This window comes from Populus euphratica, unplaced genomic scaffold (assembly GCF_000495115.2).
Source record: "Populus euphratica unplaced genomic scaffold, PopEup_1.0 scaffold640.1, whole genome shotgun sequence".
Classification (NCBI taxonomy): Eukaryota; Viridiplantae; Streptophyta; class Magnoliopsida; order Malpighiales; family Salicaceae; genus Populus; species Populus euphratica.
In genome coordinates, this window is record NW_011500514.1 from 81,151 (window position 1) to 99,105 (window position 17,955).

General features: G+C 33.3%; 1 protein-coding gene across 4 annotated transcripts; it reads left to right on the forward strand.

Moving 5' to 3' along the window:
• Window positions 1-9,188: 9,188 nt before the first annotated feature.
• Window positions 9,189-17,394, forward strand: LOC105115127 (RNA methyltransferase family protein). 4 transcript variants are annotated; one of them, XM_011011924.1, is made up of 10 exons: window positions 9,192-9,688; window positions 10,732-10,974; window positions 11,712-11,873; window positions 12,628-12,737; window positions 13,796-13,904; window positions 14,841-14,996; window positions 15,154-15,269; window positions 15,354-15,520; window positions 16,756-16,886; window positions 16,960-17,394. In XM_011011924.1, exons 1-10 carry the CDS (start codon window positions 9,293-9,295, stop codon window positions 17,065-17,067), a joined length of 1,698 nt encoding a protein of 565 aa, XP_011010226.1. In that variant the 5' UTR covers window positions 9,192-9,292; the 3' UTR covers window positions 17,068-17,394. The 4 variants fall into 4 exon arrangements, with proteins under 4 accessions (XP_011010230.1, XP_011010227.1, XP_011010229.1 ...); XM_011011928.1 differs by lacking the exon at window positions 10,732-10,974 and having other exon boundaries at window positions 9,189-9,688; XM_011011925.1 differs by lacking the exons at window positions 16,756-16,886; window positions 16,960-17,394 and adding an exon at window positions 15,614-15,902 and having other exon boundaries at window positions 9,191-9,688.
• The last annotated feature ends 561 nt before the right edge of the window (window positions 17,395-17,955 follow it).

Consider the following 17,955-nt stretch of genomic DNA (forward strand, 5'->3'; position numbering starts at 1 on the left):
TATAAACTCTTATTATTCAATTGGAAATCACACACAAAGGAGGTTCCAATCAGATTATAGATTGTTAACATGATTACATTAGTCATCTTATTAAATTAATGCTAATACTTGTAAATTTCGTCAAGCATTCATGATTATAACTTATGTTAACAACAAATCAAGTTCCTTTCATAGCTCAGGTGTCGGTTATACCATACATTATGGGCTATGAAAGTGCCAAGCATTTGTTGTACCAAGTGTTATACAACATAAATCAAGATTAGTCATTTAACAAGCAAAGTATTAAAGAGTAAACAAGATAACAAATATAAAACATGTTAATATCAAACATTAAAGTCCATATTAAGTTTACACTATACTTATTCTTACACCATTAGTGTAACCTTTTCACCTTGACATAATAAACTTAGCTAGACATAATGAAACAAATAAAAATAGATAAATAAAATAAGAACATAAATAAGATAAAAGTTAACTAAGTAAAGGAAAGGAAATGAAGGGCATAAACTTGATATTAATGAAAAGCAAAGCATAAACATTACAAAAAATACAAAGAGAGAAAGCAAGAGCATGATCTTGATCTGGAAACCAAGATGCCTAAATTCATGGCAAATGCCTCCTTTTATAGGCCAAAATTGGAAACTATTGATTTGATGACTAATTGATGAGTGGGTGACCAACTCTTGACTTGGTGACAATCCTTATCTTCTCTTGTCTGCCCAAAATGTCATTGATAACGTCAAAATTGGAGCCACTCGAAAACATGAAAGTTGTAGGCAATTTTCTCAGCTTTCTTATGTAAACAATTCAGCTCATTTTGACTTCTAGAACTCCAGATATGACCAAAATACTGAACAGTGCTTGGGCTGGAGGACAGATTCGGGCTTCTTTGTTGTTGCAACAATTTGGACTTGAAAATAGCCTTTTTAGATCTTAGGCTCCATATGAAAGTTGTAGGCCTATGTCTTACCTTTCCATCCATATAAAGTAGATTTCCATTTTCAAATGAGAATTGGAAGAGAGATTCAAAGTATTGCACAAATATATCCACAAATATCAGTTATTATGGGAAACTGAAAGAACCGACTTAAGTCATGGAGTACCGTTATCCGTCATTTGACTGGGGTGAGAGAAACTAACAAAAATCACTAAAAAAAACACAAAAATAATGTAAGAAAAACAAAATAATCAACCTTTATCTACAAGATCATTTAAACCAGTTGATTCATTTTCACTAGGAAAATTATCAAAGTAAGCTTTCAAACGATGTCCATTTTCCTTAAAAACATTGTCGTTCATTGAATTCTTAATATCACAGACTCTATAAGGATTGCTCCATCTTGATCTTAGCTCTCTAGGGAATGCATAGAGTTGAGAATTATAAAACAAAACTTTTTGACCGGTATTAACTTTTTGGCAATTTTCACAAGTTTTGCAGAATGCATGCGTGTCCTTAAACATGGTGGGTCAATAAAATCCATTTTGAAAGATTTTTATAGCTGTCTTTTTTGGCGAGAAATAACTTCCACATGCTTTAGAATGACAAAGTTTAATGACACTACTTACCTCATTGTCGGGAATGAATCTTTGAAATATTTGATCAAGACAATATTTGAATAAGTTAGGGTTATCATAATAAAAGTTCTTCACTTTGTTCAAAAACTTTTCTTTATCTCGGGTACTCCAATCAGCTGGCAAATCTCCTAAAGCAAGAAAATTAATATTTTTATCATACCAAGGCATTGGACTAAGAGAAAGTAAGGATTCGTTAGGAAAGTAATCATCGATTGGTGTGATGTCAGATGTCAAATTTGTTGTCACTTTTGACCAAAGATCCGCATCAACATTTTCGGTGCGTTTTTCATCCATGATTTCTTCCTCAGAATAAATCATTTGCAAATCTTCAGATTCATCCAACTCATTTTTACTTAAAGTAGATTCAAGTTGATTATAAACTAATTCATCAATATGATCTACTTCTTGTAAATCATTATCATCTTTAGGTTGCTTGCAAATGTTGAAAATATTCATCTCCAATGTCATGTTTCCAAATGATAGCTTCATCAGCCCATTCCTACAATTAATCAATGCATTAAAAGTTGCAAGAAACGGATGTCCTAAAATAACAGGAAATGAATTACATGCTTCAACAGGTTGTGTGTCCAAGACAATAAAATCCACAGGATAAATGAATTTATCGACTTGTACTAACACATCTTCAATTATTCTTCTAGGCACTTTTACAGATCTATCGACAAGTAAAAGAGATATAGAAGTTGGTTTTAACTCACATAGATTAAGACTCTAAAAAACTGAATATGGAAGTAAATTCACACTAGCACCGAGATCAAGTAAGGCTCTTTCAATTCTATGCTCTCCAATAAAGCAAGAAATTATAGGACAACCAGGGTCTTTATATTTCAAAGCATTATTTTTTTGAAGAATAACACTTACTTGTTCGGCTAGAAAGGCTTTCTTTTTCACATTCAGTTTCCTCTTCACAATGCATATATCTTTTAAAAATTTAGCATAAGAAGGAACCTGTTTAATAGCATCCAGCAAAGGTATATTGATCCTTACCTGTTTGAAAATTTCATAAATTTCAGAATTGTGATTGACTTTCCTTTGTTTGGTCGTGAGTTGAGGAAATGGAAGTGCTGGCGGTGAATCAGTCGTTTCTTTGCAATTTTCAGATTCATCCCCTTCCTTACCCTCAGAGATTGACTCATCATCTTTCTCATAAGGTTCAAGAGAGGGTTTTTCAATAACCTTACCACTGCGCAGAGTAGTGACTGATTTGACTTGATCCATGTGTTGGCTTCCGGAACTACTTGCATTTGCATTGTATTGCCCTTTGGAGATTGACTCATCATCTTTCTCAGAAGGTTCAAGAGAGGGTTTTTCAATAACCTTACCACTGTGTTGAGTAGTGACTGATTTGACTTGATCCATGTGTTGGCTTCCGGAACTACTTGCATTTGCATTGTATTGCCTCTTGGGATTATGTTGTGGTTGAGATGGAAACTTACCTTTCTCTTGGAAACTAAGAGCAGATGTTAATTTTGCAAGAGTATCTTTAAAATCTGTCATGTTTTGAGCAAGTTGAGGATTGATTGTCTCTTGCTTTTCAATGAATGCATGCAATGTTTCCTCAAGATTTCTTCTAAGAGACTTACCAAAAAAAAAAAGATTTCTTCTAAGAGATGGAGCATAAGGAGGTGCATATCCATGAGAATTTTGGAAATTATGGTGTGCTTGAAATGGTGCTTGTGAAGTTTGTGCATTGTTGTTCTCACTCTTCCAACTAAAATTTGGGTGATTTCTCCAACCAGGATTGTATGTTTGTGAGTATGGGTTGTGGTTGACCCTTTGGAAACTATTTAAAGCATGGGCTTGTTCATGGAGACATTCCTTAAAAGAAGGCAAGGTTGGACAATCGTTGGTTGAGTGTTCATTTGTTTCACAGATTTGACACACAATGTTTTCAACATATTTTAATTTACCACTATTTTTCAATTCTAATGCCTCGACTTTTCTAGCTAAAGATGCAAACTTGGCTTGAAGGTCATGATCTTCCCTAAGGTTGTACATACCTCCACTAGATGTATGAGGTTGAGTTTTACTCGGTGCCTCATAAGTACCCGCGATGTCCCAATTTTGAGCATTTTCAGCTAGCAAGTCTAAGTACTTCATTACTTCATCAGGGTCTTTATCTTCAAAGGTTCCATTGCATATCAATTCAACCATTTGCCTATCTCTAAGTAACCCTTTATAAAAATATGAAACCACTCTCCATGTTTCAAAACCATGATGAGGGCAAGTACTAAGCAAGTCTCGATACCTATCCGAACATTGGTAAAATGTCTCTCCTGGTTTTTGAGTGAAAGTGGTGATTTGTCTTTTGAAAGAGTTTGTTAGATGAGATGGGAAAAACTTTTTTAAAAACTGTTGTTGCATTTCATCCCAAGCACGAATGGATCCTGGTCTTAAATTTTGTAGCCATGTTTTAGCTTTATCTTTTAATGAAAAAGGAAAAAGCTTTAATCTGATGGTGTTCATGCTACAATTTAAATTATTATATGTGTTGCAGACCTCCTCAAATTCCCTTAAATGCAAGTATGGATTTTCCAATTCCAAACCATGAAAAGAAGGTAAAAGTTGAATAATACCTGGTTTAAAATTAAAATGAGATGCATCAGGAGGAAAAACTATGCATGATGGTGCACTTGTTCTTGTGGGATTCATGTGGTCTCTAAATGTTCTAACACGGTTATTCTCATTATGAAATGATTGATTATCTTCTTCGGCCATATTTCTGAAAATGATGAGGATACCCTACAAAGTTTACCACTTGATGTGCGTGACCACACTCTCATGCACGTGTAGGAATAGAATAAAAGGAAGAAGAAAACAAAAGAAGAAGAAATAAGAGAAAAGAAACAAAGTTATATACAAGAAAAGTGAAAAGAGAAAATAAATTAAATACTACAATTTATACAAAACTTACCTCTCTGGCAACGACGCCAAAAACTTGACACGACGAAAAGATTGATGTCTTCTCCCAAGTGTAGGAGTGTCGAAGTAATAAATAACCCAGCAAGACTGGGGTCGAACCATAGAGAGGTTAATTGTACAAATTATAGACAACAATTATAAACAACAACAATAGTAACGATAACAATAACAATAATAATACTAATAATAATAGAAGTAGTAGTAATAATAATAGTAATAATAATAATAATAATAACAACAACAACAACAACAACAATAATTATAATAATAAAGAAAAAGATGAAGAAGAAAATGAGAACTTTAAGATGGAATATTAATGTAAGAATTAAACAATGATAATAACAAATGTCAAGGTTAGAGGATCCACTAATGGTATGTCAAACAAGTATAATATAAACTCTTATTATTCAATTGGAAACCACACACAAAGGAGGTTCCAATCAAATTATAGATTGTTAACATGATTACATTAGTCATCTTATTCGATTAATGCTAATACTTGTAAATTTCGTCAAGCATTCATGATTATAACTTATGTTAACAACAAATCAAGTTCCTTTCAGAAGCTATTCCTTCCAATTCTAATCCTATGATAGGGCAAAAGGATGAGATTGTTTGGCTGGATTCACCAAATCACAGATTCTCGATCAAAGTAGCTTGGGAACAACTAAGATTTCATCATCCGATAGTTGAATGGCATGACATTGTGTGGTTCAAGAATGCTGTTCCAAGACATTCGTTTCTTCTATGGGTGGCTGTCCAACAGAAACTCACAACTCAAGATAGACTTCATCGATTTGGTATACATGGTCCCAATAGATGCTCACTTTGTCTCCATAATAACGAAGATCACAACCACTTGTTCTTTGAATGCTCCTATACTAAAGCGATCTGGTGGGATGTTTGTGACAGATGCAACATTCCAAGAATGACAAAAGGATGGGATGAATGGATTTGATGGGCTACTGTCACTTGGCATGGCAAAAGTTTCATCAATTTTTCTTGTAAACTCAGTTTTGCAGCTACAGTGTATCATATCTAGCAAGAAAGGAATGCAAGGACCTTTGCTGGAATACCTAGAACTCAGAATTTGGTCTTTCATCAAATCGAATATATCATCCGTGATAAGCTTGATTTGATGAGGAACGTCCTACCAACAGAAGAAAATAAAAGGATCCAACGAGCTTGGAGGGTCAATAACATAGATTCTTCAATTGATATTTAGCTGGTTGTATTGGTTTCCCTAACTAATCAAGTTAGGTCTTGAGTTTTCTGTTCGGTGGCTAGCTTGTAGCCATCTGTTGTTTTACATTTCTGTTCTCATTGTAAATCTAAGGTATGCCCCTTATAATCTTTGTATCATTTTCCTTTAATATATACGTCAACTTACCAAAAAAAAAAAATCAAGTTCCTTTCATAGCTCAAGTGTCGGTTATACCATACAGTATGGGCTATAAAAGTGTCAAGCATTTGTTGTACCAAGTGTTATACAACATAAATCAAGATTAGTCATTTAACAAGCAAAGTATTAAAGAGTGAACAAGATAACAAATACAAAACATGTTAGTATCAAACATTAAAGTCCATATTAAGTTTACACTATACTTATTCTTACACCATTAGTGTAACCTTCTCACCTTAACATAATAAACTTAGCTAGACATAATGAAAGAAAGAAAAATAAATAAACAAAATAAGAACATAAATAAGATAAAAGTTAGCTAAGTAAATGAAAGGAAATGAAAGACATAAACTTGATATTAATGAAAGCAAAGCATAAACATTACAAAAAATACAAAGAGAGAAAGTAAGAGCATGATCTTGATCTGGAAACCAAGATGCCTAAATTCATGGCAAATGCCTCCTTTTATAGGCCAAAATTGAGAACTATTGATTTGATCACTAATTGATGAGTGGGTGCCAACTCTTGACTCGATGACAATCCTTATCTTGTCTTGTTTGCCCAAAATGTCATTTCTAACGTCAAAATTGGAGCCACTCGAAAACATGAAAGTTGTAGGAAATTGTCTCAGATTTCTTATGTAAAACATTCAGCTCATTGTGACTTCTAGAACTCCAGATATGGTCAAAATACTGAACAGTGCTTAGGCTGGAGGACAGATTCGGGCTTCTTTGTTGTTGCAACAATTTGGACTTGAAAATAGCCTTTTTAGATCTTAGGCTCCATATGAAAGTTGTAGGCCTATGTCTTACCTTTCCATCCATATAAAGTAGACCTAAATATGAGATCTATAGCTCTAGATATGACCCAATTACCGAACAGTGTTCCAGTTTGGATTGCACCAACATCTCTTTTCTAAGTTTGGCCATCTCTTTATCCTTTCAATTTCAATTCTTAAATTCATCAATCAATCCTTTCATTTATGTGATAGACCGGCATTTAAAATGAATATTTATCATAAATTAAAGGTATCTTATATTATTAGATATATTATTATAAAACATGCTTTAGTTAAGGAGTTAATGATACTTCAAGTGCAAAATAATGATATAAAAACCTTGATAAAAATACACTTTTAAGAATTAATCAGCACCTAACCACCTTCCTCACCAAACTATAGGTTTTAAAGTCATACTACTATAGGTTTTTATCTGCAAATTCTTCAATCTCAGAACTCAGAATTTAAAGAACTAAAAATATCTAAGAGGTTCCCTATAACAAACTATAGGTTTTCTGAAGGATTAATGTCCCAAATAACTCATTTCCACCTAAAAATTAGTAGCTTGTAAACAACAACAAACAATTTAATATCCTAAACAGTTAGTCAAAAAACAAATAAAATGGTATGGAATAATTAAAATGTATGTAGATATGTTTATGATATATTGCAATAAGATCTCACCACTCTTAACTTGTTTCATGACCAAAGCTTATGAAATTCTCGCCTTCCACTGAATTAAAATGGTTCTAAATTTATAATTTGCCTTTTCAAAATGCAGACAACCCCTATACAATTTTAAAAACTTGTAGCTTTACATTTTTTTTCTTTCTAAAAAGTTGTCATTGATTTCATTCTAAATTTAATAAATTAGTTGGGAACCCAACAATTATATAGAAAAATCAAATCCAAACATACCATCTCAGGGTTATTATGAACATTGAAAACCTTATCAAATAAATAATAAACATGTTAACAGTAAATAAAACTTAGGAAATAGGAATAAACTTACAAGGAAAAAAAGTTGCACAGCTGCCCCAGAAATATAAAGAAGAGACTAATGATGGAGAGGTATGTGAGGAAGTTGTGGAAGATTTTGAGAATGAAGAGACGAGAAAGGCAGGGACATAGATGAGAAAGTTTCGAGTGACTAGAGATCTGCTTCCATTTCTCTCAAAATGAGGGGAGGGTAGTTTTGGGAGTAAAGGAAATTAGGTTTTTGAAGAGAAAAAAAGAAGTTTTTATACTTAGATTTGGTTGATGGTTCAAATCTACCGGTTTGGTTAGATTCGTTATGGTTAGTTTCAGGAACTAACTCCAAACCAAACCTTTTTTTTTATAAGTTTTTCATTTGGTTTTCTCAATTTTTTTTGTGCATCTGGTTTTTCAAAAATCCTCTCTAGTTCATTCGGACAAGAAGACAAAAAATATTCTAGTTGGTGATAAAACATTTAGTTCTAATTCACCACTCATCTCGATGTGCAAACCAACTATTCCACTACTCTTCTAATTGTGCAAACCAATAACTCTTGCTTTGAGCATGTCATGTAACAAAAATATATCATAAATTAAAAATTAAAAAAATATAAGAGATATATATTAATTTACAATTAATATTTTGCATGCAAATAAAAAAATAAGACACTCTGTGTATATCAATAACTAGGCTTTATATATATATATATATATATATATATATATATATATAAATTAAGAAGGGATGCATAATAAAGGAGGAATGAGTTTCTTAAATAATAAACAATTGGCTAAAAGATTTATGTTATTATTTCAAAAATCTAAACCGTATATAAAAATAATAATCTATATTTAATCTAAATATCAATGAATTCAGCACTAAAAATTAAATTTATATTATATTTAGGTCTAATTTAGCATTATGATTTAACTATATTTTAAAAAAAATATTTTTTTAGTTTAATTTTTTTGATATTTTTAGTTTGTTTTGATATATTAATGTTAAAAATAAATTTTAAAAAATAAAAAAAATATTATTTTAATTAAAAAACACTTTAAAAAGCAAATATTTTAATATAAAAGATAATAAAATGATTTGTTTAGTAAAGTAATAGAAATTGTTTTTAAACTATTTTTATTTTGAAAATATATTAAAATAATATTTTTTTTTTATTTTTTAAAATTTATTTTAATACTAGGATATCAAAATATCAAAGAATCCAAAAATATCTAAAAAAATAATTAAAAATTTTAAAACATGATTTTACTGCAAAAATCTATCACTCGTTTTGCCCCTGCTCTTTGCCTTAATAATAAGAATGCAATTAATCTCTTAACAAAAGAAAGGCCTAGGAATTGCAACCTTAAATTCAAAGAAGAGCCCAAACCATTGTGAGGGGAAAAAATGCCCAGACTTATAAACTACCTCTTGGCCCGGACACCCACGTTAATATAAAAAGAAAGGCCCAGGAATTGCAACCTTAAATTCAAAGAAGAGCCCAAACCATTGTGAGGGGAAAAAATGCCCAGACTTATAAACTACCTCTTCAATCCCTCGGACCCACAAAATCATCAGTGTATCGATTTTCTGCCGTTCTTAAAGGGAACCACAGTATCATAGGATGGCCATGGCAGCTGCCATTGTAGCCACCATGCCAGCCTTAAAACACCTAATAAGAATAACCTTCACTCCCCCATTTCCACGCAAACTCCAAAAATTCCACTCGCTAGCTTCCCTTTCTCCTAATTTCGCTCAGGAGGATCCACAGCAACAGCGGCTGGAGCAGGAGCAACACAATCAACTAACAAACAACAACAAAACTAGCAGAAGCAGCAGTTCGGCTTCATATTTTCCGAAGAGAGGGCAAACTTTGGAGTTGGTATGCGAGTCTTTAGCTTTCAAAGGGAAGGGGGTGTGCAAGGTAGCAGAGACTGGTTTCGTTGTCATGTGTGACCGTGCTCTCCCTGGTGAAAGGTTTATTGGACGGGTTACTCGCAGAAAGGGATCCTATGCTGAGGTTGTTTTCATTTCCTCTTTCACCTCTGCACCTTTATCATTCATCCACTGGACGTTATACATTTTATGTGCTTTTTGTGGATTGCCTTTTCCATACAAAAACAGAAGGAACTTTTTTTTTTCTTAAAGAAAATGTCTTGCTTTTTTTTTGGTTATTAAAACATAGGAATTCATGGGCTATAGTGATGATAGCACCATGATCATATTAGAAATTAAAGTAGTTTTGTGGGTTTTGTTTCACCCCTGAGAAAATTGAGTAAAACTAAACAAATTTAAACTTATGCTTTCTGTATGGTCTGTTTTGGGTTATAAGTAAGAAGAAAGGCTAAGGTTAGTGGGCGACAACACAGTTGTGCGCATTTTTGGAGGAAGTTGAATTGTGGAAATTGATGATTTTTGCTCCATCACAATGTGTGCTGACCGCAGAGCTTTTATAAACATCTTGCTTTAGTTTTGTGAACTCGAACTAATGTTTTGACTGCAAATTCATTGACTTGCGGAGGTGAAACTATGATTTTTGAAATGGGGGTGCTAAAATTGTATAGTATTTTGCTATATTTAAAAATAAAATAAGCTGAAGATGGCTATAGAATAATAGTTAGTTTTTGGCCTGCAGAGTGTATATTTTTTATTTTAAGAGTCTTAATTCAAGGGTGTACTTGTAACTTCAAACTTTTGACTAAGCTGAAAAATCTGTCTCTGTGCTGTGGCCCTGACCTAACCTAGTTCCACCTCTGTTGCCTTGGATGTCTTATGTGTTCCTCTATTGCAATGCTTGAATGATGTATATACGTGGTTAAACTTGTTACCCACATGGATATAAGCAATAACAACTGTACAATCAGGATTGTGTCTACCACTCATGACCAGCAATTGTTGAAAGAAAGGCCAGCTTAATGCATAGTTGTAACTTTAGTCTCTAGAGTGGGTTCTTGTAGTGCTCAAAATATAGTGTGGATATTCTTCCCAAAATCAAATCTTTTTCTTAATGTTTACATATTGCATTTTGATTAATTGTGCTGCCTTATTCTTTCAAAACTGCAGGTAACCAAGGTAGAGACAATAACACCTCACTGGGATCTTGTAGATGCCCCTTGTGAGTATGCCCCATATTGTGGTGGTTGTAAAACACAAAACCTTTCATATGAGTCTCAGCTTAGAGCCAAGGAACAACAAGTTCGTGAGTTAACAATACATGTTGGAAAGTTTTTGGACAAAGTTCCAGAATTTTGTAGCATCATGAAGCCCATTGTTCCTTGTGTTATTCAATTCCATTATAGAAACAAGGTTAGTGCATCGGATAAACCTTGTTGAGCATTAGCTGTACTTGGTGTGGTTGCATATAATAATTGTGTAATCTCTTATCCTTAAGCATTGTTCTGCAGATTGTTACAGAAGTGGGATAAATAAAGAAAACCAGGAAACCATTTTCTGATCAACAAAGAAGACAAGTCAATTGAGTGATATGTTATTGTGTTATGAAATAAAACCAACGCATTAATGTTTTTCATTCGATGCCCTTGCATAATTTTCCTCTCAACCTTCAACAAGGTGCTTTCACTTTGTAGTTGTATATTGGCAAAACTATAAACTTGTTCATATGTGGCAATCAAGTAGAGATTGAGAACAATTATTATGCCTGAAACTGTTTTAAGTACTGCAAGCATAAATCAGAAAAAAAAAGTGTTTCGAGTTTTTTGGCATCGTAGGCTGATATGTTAAGCTCTGCCATTACGATTGTTGTCATGACTTAACATTATTTCAGAAAGGACAATACAGAAGGATAGATGGCAAGCATGAGGATGTGATGCTTCATGTTTGAGTGATGATCATAAACATGCAGTAGCCAGTTTCACCATAATTCATCTATGTTAACATTATCTTCTTATATTGTTCACATGGAGTTCAATTGGTTAGCATTTTTACTACATAAGTTATAGCTGTTCTGCGCTTTACTATTCTGAAGTGTGTAAAATGAAATTTGTAGAAAAATGTTCTTAGCTGCTCCTTCACTCTTTCTGCAGATGGAGTTTTCTTTTGGTTCTAAAAAATGGTTACCTAAAGAGTTGTTGGGAGAGAAACAAGTTGGTAACGAGAAATATGCATTGGGACTGCATGCTCCTGGATTTTTTGACAAGGTTCTAAATGTTGACAAATGCCTGTTACAAAGTGAGCCTGCCAACATGGTATGCTTTTCATCATATGGAAGGAATTCACTCTCTCTTATGTGGATTTTTTTAATTATTATTTTGTGTGGAAACTGTAGATTTTCTGTGGCATGTACTTTCTCTGCCCATTTGTTTTTCAAGCATGTAGTAGTTAAATCAGGGAACCACCTTTTGTTGATGTCCTTCATTTGTAGTGTATTCTGATAGTGCATGCAGCTGGTCTGTATTGTGCCAATTGGAATGACATCATATGAATTTAATGTTTTATACAGAATAGCTTAATTGAACAGCAGCCTCATAAGTAAACTCTCTTGGCCATTAACTCAGTTGTCAGTAACATTACTATTGAATTGCTGCACCATTGTGTATTAATACAGCCTGCTTGGTGGAGGGCTTCAGTGGGGATCTTGCCCGACCATATACAAGATCACAATAGGGTGAACAGTTTAACAGCAATACATCTGAAGTTTAAGCAAAACAATCATGAGTTTTATTTTCTTTCTTAACAGCACAAGTCAAAGCAATTAACAATGGGCATTAAATCAGGTGGTAAGTGGATGTGGTTGAGGTTGAGTAGACCAAGAATTTGTTGGATTTTCATCTTTATAGATCAGAAATGCTCTTTCACAACTTTTGTGCTGATCTACATGCTTTGAAAGTAATATTTAGACAATTTTTTTATTGGAATCTTGTCAGATTATGTATCGTAGTGATCTAAGTAAAATGAATTGCATGTATCCTGTGATCATTGACTAGGACTTGTCATGTATAGGTTCTGGCAGCCATCCAAGATTGCTGGAGAGATTCACAATTTGGTCTCACTCCATATGATGTTCACTCTCACACTGGATTTCTTAAACATCTAATGCTAAGAACTGGAAGGTGCTGTGAGGTCTATCATATTCTTCGCTATTGTGGTTTCCTTTATTTCTTAATTCCAGCTCAATTCAGTTTTTCTTCTGCTTGCCCATGGAAGATGGCCAAATCCACAGCATATATTTACACTTGGACATTAAAGACAGTTGAATCCATGAAATTTTAAGTAATTATATTTATAATTTTTATCAACAATTTTAAGTTATTCACATTATTGAAATGTATTAACAGTAATGAACCTGAATGTAAAACAGAAAAAGAAAAAAAGAAAAACGAAGGTGTTCATTGGGAGGATGGGAAGTGTAAACAATAAACTTCCTTCTTGCAGAACTGGTTTTGAAGAATCATAAGTCAACTAAATTTTGAATAGAAGATTCAGAAATTCTAATTTCACACTATCTACTGTGTGCTGGAACAAAGCAAGCTTACAAGTGAATCTTATGGATAGTTAGGCCTAATTGGATGATTCATCTGTGCTTTTTGATGAATAGGTCAAAGGGGTGTGAGAAAACAAATTCTTAAAGGAGAGAATCTGTCCACCCAGCAGGACAGAGGGCAACATCAAAGCAATTGGAGTTTATGCTCCTTATGTCCATACCATCTAAATGTTTTCTGTTCTGACAACATAGCTAATTTTGAATGGAATAGTGTCAGGAAAAATAGCCTTTCCTTGCCCTGATTAAATTTGGCTTTCTGCACGTGCAAAGTCTCTAAATGAAGAGGTTAGGATTATTAAAAAAACTTATCTCACAGTAACCTAAAAGTATCTTTCATTTCCTTGCCTTGATTGAATTTAGCTTTCTGCACGTGCAGTGTCACTAAATGAAGAGGGTATGGACATTTCATGGAAATGATAGATATTGCTAGGTTACTGTGAAATAAGTTTTTTAATGATCTGGGAAAAGTTCATCAATGTCTGCTCACTGTGCTTTATGATCACCTTTTTCAGTCAACATGCAGCTCCAGTCCTTGTTACAGTTCAAGCAATTCTATTTCATGGATTTTGAAATTGTAAACATATACATTTTCCTGTTCAAACTTAATCCTCATTATTTGTGTTTCAGGAATGCCGAGACTGGTTTGCCTGAGCTTATGGTTAATTTTGTGACCTCGTTATACAAGCCAGAGCTGCTGAAGCCCTTAGTTGAAAAGATTTCAGCTATTCCAGAAGTGGTTTGTTGGGCCAATTCCATATTGCTTTACTATTCAAATGCAACTTCCTTGCTTTGCCTTTGAGAGAGCTGTCTGTTGGGAGATACAAATCTGCTAATTTCAATGCTAGAACACGAATCCTAGTTTAATTAGATTTGACCAACTTAGATTCAAATCAAACCAATTTAAATTAGTTTTAATGTATTGTAACTCATGTCAGAACTGGGATCCTTGAAAAGCTGAGACAAGCATGGCCAAGCTATTTGGTTCTTTTCTCAAACAGATCCATCTCAAGCTGCACCTTTCTTGATAACTATGTCATAATCTCCATGTTTGGATGGGTAGAAGGTTTGATGGGGAAATTGCATTCATCTTTGCTATCTCCAAAAGAAAGTTTTATTGATGACAGTTTCTGGTGATTAAAATTGATGTCATGATAAATTTTCTATTGTAGAACTTGCTAGATTGCTCTCTAAAAAATTTCAGCTTGTACTCTGGAAAAACAAATTCATAAAGGGCATGAGAAACTGGTGAATACTCTGTTGGGTGTTATGGCCTTTTGTTTTAAACTTCAATTTCCATAGGTTTTCCTGCTTTTTTATCCCTTCTTATGATCCTAGCATATATTTTTAGAGTTCTTGTGTGTCTCTTGTCAATGTTCTTAAGAAATCCCCACAGCCAAGTGTTCATAATGTTCATTTTGCTAGTTCTCAGGAAAACCTGAAATGTATTAAAGTAGTAGCAATACAATTTTAAGTTGTCCAAGTAACTCTGATAAACTGTCCCCACAGGTACAATATAAATATTCCTTTGAGATGAATGTGAACAATGTATGCATTTTGTATTTACTCATTTTGTCTCTAAAATGCTTGTCTCCCGGAATCATTTGTTAAAGTCACTCATTGAGTCTTTATTTATCACTTCCCTTTTCCCCCCTCCTTCCTTGATGTCTTACAGGTAAGCATTATGAATAATGTGAATACTTCTGTTGGCAACACGTCTGTTGGTGAGGAGGAATACACTTTGTATGGGAAATCTACCATCACAGAGATCTTAAGAGGATTGACCTTCCAAATTTCAGCCAATTCTTTTTTCCAGACAAATACTCATCAGGCATGTGAAGTAACATGAAATTTGTATTAAGCCAGTTTGTGCCAACTTTCATGCCATTTTTATTTCGTGCAAAATCTCTTGCTGTCTCGCCATATTCTCCCATTTTGCTTTGGATGTACCATCCATGATCTATTAAACAGAGTTTTTAACTGTTTAGGCAGAGGTTCTGTATAAACTTATTGAAGATTGTGCTGGTCTCAGAGGGGATGGCTCACAAATTGTCCTTGATCTATTTTGTGGAACTGGCACTATTGGTTTGACACTTGCCAGAAGGTATATCTCCTGTTCATTTGGTTTGAAGCTTGGGCCACTTCCAACCTCACATCATGTTTTGACTTCTCACATTTTGTTTTGCAGGGCTAAACATGTATATGGCTATGAAGTAGTTCCTCAAGCAATCTCAGATGCTCATCGAAATGCCAAGCTGAACAGGATCAGCAATGCTACATTTGTCCAGGGGGATCTAAACAAAATTGATGAAAGTTTTGGCAACAATTTTCCGAAGCCTGACATTGTCATTTCAGGTTATCCCCTTGTCAAATGCCTTGTTCTCTGAATTTCACATCTTGTCTTTAAATTGTTACTGTATTGTAATACTCCATTATCCTTTGTTTTAGAAGGAGAAGGTAGCTAATTTTTGTGCTAGTGTCTGGAGTTGGGAGGGAAAGGAAAGTAACATAAACTTCTTTAACTTCTTGGACATTACTTCTTTTCTTTTCCTCTTATGGTTTGCGTGGATTTTATTTCTGTTTGTGTAAATATATTGAACCTGTGTAACAAACCCTGCTATAGCCTACATTGTCTGTTTCTGTTTGTAATATTGGAGGAATTAGTATATGCCCTCTGAACTTATTGCAAAATCTGATATCTTGTGGATTTCTTGGAAAGTAAAAATGTGTTTCTGAATCCTTGTATTTTTTTTTCTGCATTTGTGTTCTGGCAAAATATGTGATATATTTGGACATTTGTTACTAATTACTACATGATGAGACTATGGACGGCTGCTATTGTTAGCATGACCTTGGACAAGCAAAGCTTTATCATCAAGTATATAATTAAATTCCTTATTTTGTTGTCTGAAGTTTTTTGATCGAGGCCAGTGACAGAAATGCATTTATAGTTGTAGGCAATTGTGGATTATGGGTAATGCCTCATGATTTGGGCTTTTTGAAGAATAAATTTTCTGATATCTTGAGGATACTTAAATTTGAGAATTAATTTATTATTGTTTCTCTGATTAAAAGGGAGCTGGTATCAGCAAGTTTTGACATGGATATGTGGGTTTAGATAATAAAATTATTTTAGTGGCTTAATCATTTAGCATAGTGCTAAAAGGATCGGGGACAGAATAGGGTTCTTTTGTGACTCTCTATTTCAATTTTTGTGTAATCTAGTTTAACTAAACTTTGATTTTGCATTACAACCTGTTTTTCAAATTGCTTTTTGTATGAAAAAACATTAAATTGATTTTTTATTAGTGTTTTTGGATAATTTTGATATGTTGATGTCAAAAATAAAAAAATTATTTTAATATATTTTTAATTGAAAAACACTTTTGAAAAGTACCATGCACAATACCAAACACCCTTAGAGAAGTCTTAATTCAACCTAGTTGGGGGTGTTAGGACATGCGTTCTCCATTTTGTTCTATTTAGGGTACTTTCTACAAGCTGTTATAGCACTCATTTTGTAATGTTACTTCAAAGACGATGCTCAACCTAGTCTTCTCATCTACATTTTAATGAAACAACTTTTGCAGATCCAAACCGTCCTGGTATGCACATGAAGTTGCTTAAATTTCTGATAAAGCTGAAGGCCCCCCGAATTGTTTATGTATCGTGCAATCCCACCACATGTGCCCGTGACCTAGATTACCTTTGCCATGGTGTGGTATGTAGTCTTACTGATGGCTGTGCTGTTTTTGAAACCAACTGCTATTATCTGATTTCTGAAATATGTGCAGAAAGAGAAAAATATAGAAGGATGTTACAAACTTAAAAGCCTGCAGCCAGTGGACATGTTTCCCCACACCCCGCATATTGAGTGTATTTGCCTATTAGAGCTTTTGTGATCCTTGTTCATGACTACAATCTATACTGCCAAGGTGCGAGACTGCTCTCAGCTGAGGCTCCAGTCCGAAGTTATCAGTTCGGGGTTCAGTGAAGTTTATAATGCAGCCCGCATTTACCTTTTTTCAATGCGAAGCAGAGAGACAATGTCAAAAGAGATTCTCACTGCTTGCATTTTTCACTGTAGTGGTCATTCATTTTGCATTGCAGTAGTTGATGCACGGGTGGTTTTTACCTTGAGACATCGGTAAAGTGTGGTTTTATGTTGTTCTAAGGATTCAGTTATGCTTAAAAATTGTGAATAAATAATTTTCTTATATGTTGTGCAATGCGATATCACAAAGAACATGAGCTAAGTAAAATATGAGAACAAGGCATAATTAGTTTTTATTTTATAAACAGAAACGTTATGGGTGCTGCAGGTATAGTGAGTGACAGTAACATTTGCTCATGCTTGCATTTGTATTTTACTCGTTTATTTTTTTAAAAATAGTTTTTTTAAATGAATCTTAAAAAAATAATTTATTTTTTAATATTTGATAATTTAATGAAAAATAAGTTGAAAAATATTTTTTAGTGATTTATTATGTTATGAAAAATAATTTATTAATAATTTATTTCTTTCAAGTTTATTAAGATAACGAGAAATAAATTTTATAAATTAAAAAATTAAATAAGAATAAAATTAAAAAAAATAAAAATTTATAAATTATTTCAAATAAAATGAATAATAATTAAAATAATAGAGATTAAATATAAAAAATTAAAAATTAAAAAAATTTTTCACAACTTTCAAAAATTGTTTTCCGCCCAAAATAAAAAGAAAACAAAGTTCCTGAAAACCAAACCATATTTTTCTTTGACTGGATAGTGTTTTTCATTGACCAATT